At 54.7% G+C, this 5,722-nt stretch overlaps 1 protein-coding gene across 12 annotated transcripts in view; it reads left to right on the top strand.

The window, feature by feature from the left end:
• Positions 1-6: 6 nt before the first annotated feature.
• The window catches only part of CAMK2B (calcium/calmodulin dependent protein kinase II beta), a 107,051-nt gene continuing 101,335 nt past the window's right edge, over positions 7-5,722 (top strand). For 5 of the 12 annotated variants that reach the window (XM_023517748.1, XM_023517747.1, XM_012809977.1 and 2 more), the window contains exon 1: positions 60-124. In XM_023517748.1, coding sequence (XP_023373516.1) covers positions 60-124 — 65 coding nt within the window. Of the gene's footprint in view, positions 125-5,722 lie in introns of all 12 variants that reach the window. The other 7 variants (XM_003797575.1, XM_003797571.2, XM_012809976.1 and 4 more) reach the window with 4 other exon arrangements.

Raw genomic sequence — 5,722 nt, 5'->3', positions numbered from 1 at the left:
GCCGAAGTCGCCGCCGCCCGAGCGCAGCCGAGCGCACGCCGAGCCCGTCCGCCGCCGCCATGGCCACCACGGTGACCTGCACTCGTTTCACCGACGAGTACCAGCTCTACGAGGATATTGGCAAGTAAGAGCCGCGGCGCGCGGAGGCTGGGCCGGGGACCTCAGAGGGCCAGGACCTCGAGGAGCCTGGACCCTTGGTGCCTCCAGCTCCGGGCGCACTGCGGCCCCGCGCGCCGCGGGCTCCTCTGGGCTCCGGGCCCGAGCGCACGGCCCCGCGCGGTCCCGACCCCCGAGCCCCGGGCCCGGGGCTTGGCCACCGGACCTCAGCGCGCGCAGCCCTGCCCAACGCGGCTGTCCGGCCGGGGCCCGGGACTCCAGGCTCGCGACTCCGCGCGGCGGGGGCGGCAGCAGGTGTCCCCAGAGCGCCCGGCAGACGTGACGCATTTGGCGGCGGGGAGGTCAGAGAGGAGGGGCTCGCGGGGGAGGCCTCGGGGCCTGGAGCGCCGGGAAGGGTCAGCCACAGCCCTAGAGGGTCGTCTCCAGCGTGGGCGCGCTGTCCCCACCCCCATCCGAGCGGCGGCGGCGGGGGTGGTGGAACCTGCTAGGCGCTTGCTCCTGCGCGTGGCCCCATCCGCGCGGGGGGTGCCGGCGTGGGAGAAGTCTCTGCCATGGGTCCCCTGAGGAATCTCGGTTCTGAAGGATTTTCCCCCAGATTTTTCTGGAAACAGGAATTGGGGGGCGAGGGGAGGGAGAGGTCAGGGAGCTTGATCAGGTCATCAGGATGGGGATGAGGGGGAGAGAAGAAGCCTCACTGGCTTCTGACTTAAGGGTCACTGAGTCCACTGGGAGCTGGATTTTGGAAGGTTGGTTGTGTGGGGAGCTCTCTGGGTAGGGCTCTGAAGGTTTGCTGCAGGTAGGGCCTCACGGGGAACAGGTGCCGGGGCGCTTAGACTCTGCTGAGCAGCATGAGCAATGTGGGGCGAAGCCTGGGTTTGGGGCCCCAGACTCGCTTTGCCTTGGAGTCAGAGACCAGGAACCAACCCCTCGGGGGCCTTCTGTCTGGCCTGGGGTCTCCCTTACGTCAGTCAGCCTGGCTGCACTTGGCATCCTTTGGACTGGCTTCAGAACTCCTGAGTCTCTCTAGTCTGGCTGGGCCGGAGCCTCATCTTCTCCCTCCTCCTGGTTCCTCCTGATCCTCTCCATCCTCCCCCACCCTCCTCCATCCCTCCTGCGTGGTGGGGGCGCTGGCGAGATTTCCTGTTACACACCCCGCGGCAGATCCTTTTCTTCCTTTACTAAATAAGCGTCTGGTGAAACCTTGCAGTGGGCGAGGGACGCTGATCATTGATAATTGTAGAGTGCCAGGCTGGAGGAGTGCGGGGGCGTGTTCATCCCCACTTCTCCCTTCACGTGGGGAAGATTCGGGTTGAGGAGCAGGGAGCTGAGCAGAGTAGAAGCTAGTGCTGGATAACTCAGGGTAGGGGGACAAGGCTGGCCTAGGGGACCCTTTGGTGGGGGGATGGATGGGTGGGCCCAGCACCTATTCATAAGGGACTGTGTGTACCTCCCTGTGGACTCTGGGGACACAGGCCTTAAAGATATTTCCAGGGACTGGCTGGGGCTGGAAGCTTGTGAGGAAGAGGGTAAAGGACTGAGGGTCCTCAGATGGTGGCGAGGTAAGCTTCTATGTAGACAGGAGGCCTAAGGTTGTACCCTGGCAGGGGTGGCTGGCTCCTCAGCTCTCAGACCCTCAGATGAGCAGGTCTGTCCTGCTGTCCTCCAGAGGTATGTCCTGGCTGCTGCTGGGACAGGTTCTCTGAGGATCAGGTCAGCAGTGGGAAGCCACTTCTTCCTAGGGGATCTTCTTGTCATCTTTTCTGCTTGTGCCCAAGAACACACAGAACCTTACACTAGGCAACCCTGGCCTCCTTCAAAGAAACCTCTTTTAAGACCATCCCATATACCTCCCAGTTTCTGCAACCTGCAGCTCACTTGCCCATTCTCTGCTTCACTTTAGTGTGAGCCTCACTGTGTCCAGCAGCAGAGTCAGGATGGTCCTGCAGCTCCATCCTCCAGCTCCTGTGGTGACTGGTTTTCCGAGTGGCTGCCACTTACACTGGGGAATAGAGTTCTTTGGGGCTGCCTTCCCAAGGCTGAGAGGTGCAGTGCCTGCAGTGGAGGCTGAGTGAGGCTGAGACTTCTGGACTCCTCCTCTAAAGGCAAGAGCATGAGTTGCCACCAGAACAGAGCAAGTGTAGCCTTGGAGACACCAAGAGCCATATGTATGTGCTGTAAACAATAAAGCCTGATGTCCAGGGAAGTGCTATGACCTAGGACACATAGGATGGCCTCCTAGCCAGGAGCAGTCAGCTCAGCCCAGCACACCTTTGTGGATCCCTGCTAGACACCAGGCCCTGGAGGCTGCCAGGGGCCTGACACTGCCCTTTTAGGGTGGTTCTGGGCTAGGGAGAGGACTAAGTGCCTTGGGGTGTAGCTGTGCTGTGAGTGGGACAGCTGGGAGGGTGAGGCAGGGCACCCAAGGGGGATATCTGAGGTGAGGGTTGAGCTGTGGGAGTTTAGCCCATTTACAGGGCTAGGGTCTCTCAGTGACCATGTTGGCTGGTTGTTGACAGTGCCTGCCTGGGCCACAGTTGGTGTTGCTTCCAGGCCCCAGGTGGACATGTCCAAGTTTATTTAAAGCTGCAGCCCCTGGCATCCAGTCAGGTGATGGTGAGCTCCCTGCTCAAAGGAAGGGCAGGCCTACAGCTGCTCATGTGTGACTCGGCCACTGGCCATCCACCTCCCCTGCCCTATCCTTCTTTGCTGGTCCCACTCCCAGGTCTACCCCAGCCGCCTGGGCACCGGGGTCAGCTGGCCAAGAGGAGCCACTTTCTGGGCCCTGCCCTACCCAGCTCCATGGATTGTGCCTTTCCTTGCCCAGCCTGACAGGCCTCAGGGACACTAGCCTGGTGGCCAATGTCCTGGGATGCAGAGCCACCTTGAGCCTGGGGGACGTGGAAGCAGGTACAAAGCACAGCAGGGAAGCCTTCAGCCTGGCCTGGACTAGCCAGCTGTGTGGTTTTTATTTTATACTGGATAGATTTTAACAATCTAAGAAAATACCAGGAGTAATAAAATGAATACCAGTGTGTTCTCTACTCAGAAGTGAAAATTGTTAATCTTTTGTCGTTTTGACTTTAAATCCTTTTTTTTTAATTATAAGAAGTAAAGCATTACAAATAAATATTAAATAACCCATTTTCCTCCAACTACTGCATTTGCATTTTTACTCCTGGACTCTTTTGGGCACATTTACATACACATATAAGTATCCATAACTAATATATAGGATTCTTTTGTGCTTTCTTTTAAACTTATGTAGAAAACCTGGCACTTGTATTTCTCTCTGAACATAGTCTCGTTGATGTACCTGATTGTGGGCCGCTGCATGCGCTCCATAGTAGGAACACCACGTCTACCTGCTACAAATCTAGGTTGTCTCCAGTGCCTGGTCTCTCCCAGCACACGGTGCCCCTCACCATGTGTGTGTCTGCCGGCAAGGGTGTGAGGGTTTCTCTGGGCTACATCCCTGGCATTGCATGCCTTGTCATCTCAGTGGATACCACCACACTTCCTGTTGTGTCCACTCCCACCAGCAGGGATGGGGCCCTCCATTCTGGTGCTGCTGTCCCTTGGCATTAGCAGGTTGTAATTGTTGACAGTTTTCTATTTACATGTGTGAATCTTCTACTTTTTGGGAGTTGTCATCTCTTTTAAAATAGGGATGATCTATCTCCCTGGAAGAAAGTAGCTCCCACAAGGAGCTAATTTCAGGGGTTTATGGACTCCTCCTTTTCTGGAGGAGATGGCATGGGGCCTGTGGTCTACACTGTAAGAACATCTAAGGTGTATGTTACTTGAAATGTTTGATTTTGTTTGACTCAATTTGTCCAGGAAGGCTCCTCTCTCTACCCCTGATTCACAGACAAAGAACCGCATTCAAGGAAGGTCCTGCAACTCACCCAAGCCCAGGCAGCAAGGGCAGACCCTGAGCTCCAGTCCAGGGTGTCTCCTATCCCTCCCAGTTTGCCCAGAACCTTAGATGGCCCCAGAACATGGTCCCCTTGGTATGTCCTTGACTCCATCCAGTGGTAACCCACAGGGCAGAAAGCAGGGGCATCTGTGACTTAGCCACTGGTGGGGGTATTGCTACCAGCTGGTGGGTGCTTTCTTCTAGAAGCATGCTCTGAACCAGCAAATGGCCTGCTGGGTAGTTAATAGATAAACTTAGGAAATCCAGAGCAAATCAATTTTTCAGTCTCCAAGCTCTGAACTGGTTGCCAGGGAAGAGAGGATTGATGGAAGAGCTGTCATTATATTTGCTTTCTCCCTCCCTGGAGCACACCAGGCACTTCCTGCCTCAGGGCCTTGGCTGAGCTAGCCCATTTCCCTGACTCCACCAGCTCACTTCCTCTGCTCAGCAGGCTGTCTGGGAGCCCAGCCCTGGTTCCTCATCTCCTCTCTTCACCAGCACTTATGTTGTTCCAGTTCCCTCGAACTCTGCCCCATGCGACACTCGGAACAACTTATCCTCACAGAGGCAGGGGTCCAATCCCCTGTCCACAGCTATGTCCTCAGTGCCTGGCTCAAGATGGGTGCTTCTACCCCTGTGGGGAAGGGGTGGACCAGGTGGGTGTCTGCCTGCTGGCCCAGCTCCAAAGAGGCCAGCTTGAGTCCTTCTGGTCTTGATTCCTTAATGTAGGGTAGTTTAAAAAGAAATCGCACATGCTGAAGTTGCTGGCAAGATGTGCATTAAGGTGATGCTAGTTTAGTTACTATTTAATGGTATTTTTATACCATAACCTACTTTGCTGAGAGCTAAGAATATATCTGCATGCTTGCTACCCAGACTCTTTCTTTTCTGGTAACAGTTGCTAGCGCTTAAATGGTGCTTATTATATTAACATGCTCAATCTGTGAAATAGGTACTGTGAGTATTGCAAGTTTACAGAAGAGGTAACTGAGGCATGGAGAAACCCCATCCCCTAGTAAAGGTCACACAGGGTCAGGGTTTGAATCCATATTCTGCTCTTTCCAGAGGCTCATGACCCTACTCTATTCTGTGTTTTTTTTTTTGTTGTTGTTTGTTTGTTTTGAGACAGAGCCTCCAGCTATACCCCTGTGTAGAGTGCTGTAGCATCACAGCTCACAGCAACCTCCAACTCCTGGGCTCAAGTGAGTCTCCTGCCTCAGCATCCCAAGTAGCTGGGACCACAGGCACCTGCCACAACACCCGGCTATTTTTTGGTTGCAGCCGTCATCGTTGTTTTGGCGGGCCCGGACTGGATTCGATCCTGCCACCTTAGGTATATGTGGCTGATGCCTTAGCCACTTGAGCCACAGGCCCTGAGCCTCTATTCCGTGTTTTAAAAATGCTATTACTCTACCAGCTGACTCATGGCCAGCTTGTGGTCTACTCTGACCTGAGGATTTTAGGCACCTGTCCTTGGCCGGCTACTTGCCTTGCCTTTCTAAACCAAAGGTACCATCCCTCAGCTACCCCTCAGTTCCCTTTCGAATGTTATTTCCATTTTTTGTCAAAGACAACTAACACTCTGACCCCATTTGAGATGAGCAAGACTTGAAATTTTTTTTTTTTTTTTTGAGACAGAGTCTCAAGCTGTCCCCCTGGGTAGAGTGACATGGCATCACAGTTCACAGC

Source organism: Otolemur garnettii, unplaced genomic scaffold, assembly GCF_000181295.1.
Source record: "Otolemur garnettii isolate 467f Iridium unplaced genomic scaffold, OtoGar3 scaffold00119, whole genome shotgun sequence".
Classification (NCBI taxonomy): domain Eukaryota; kingdom Metazoa; phylum Chordata; class Mammalia; order Primates; family Galagidae; genus Otolemur; species Otolemur garnettii.
The sequence above is the reverse complement of the archived record's forward strand: the minus strand, read 5'-3'. Positions and strand labels throughout refer to the sequence as shown.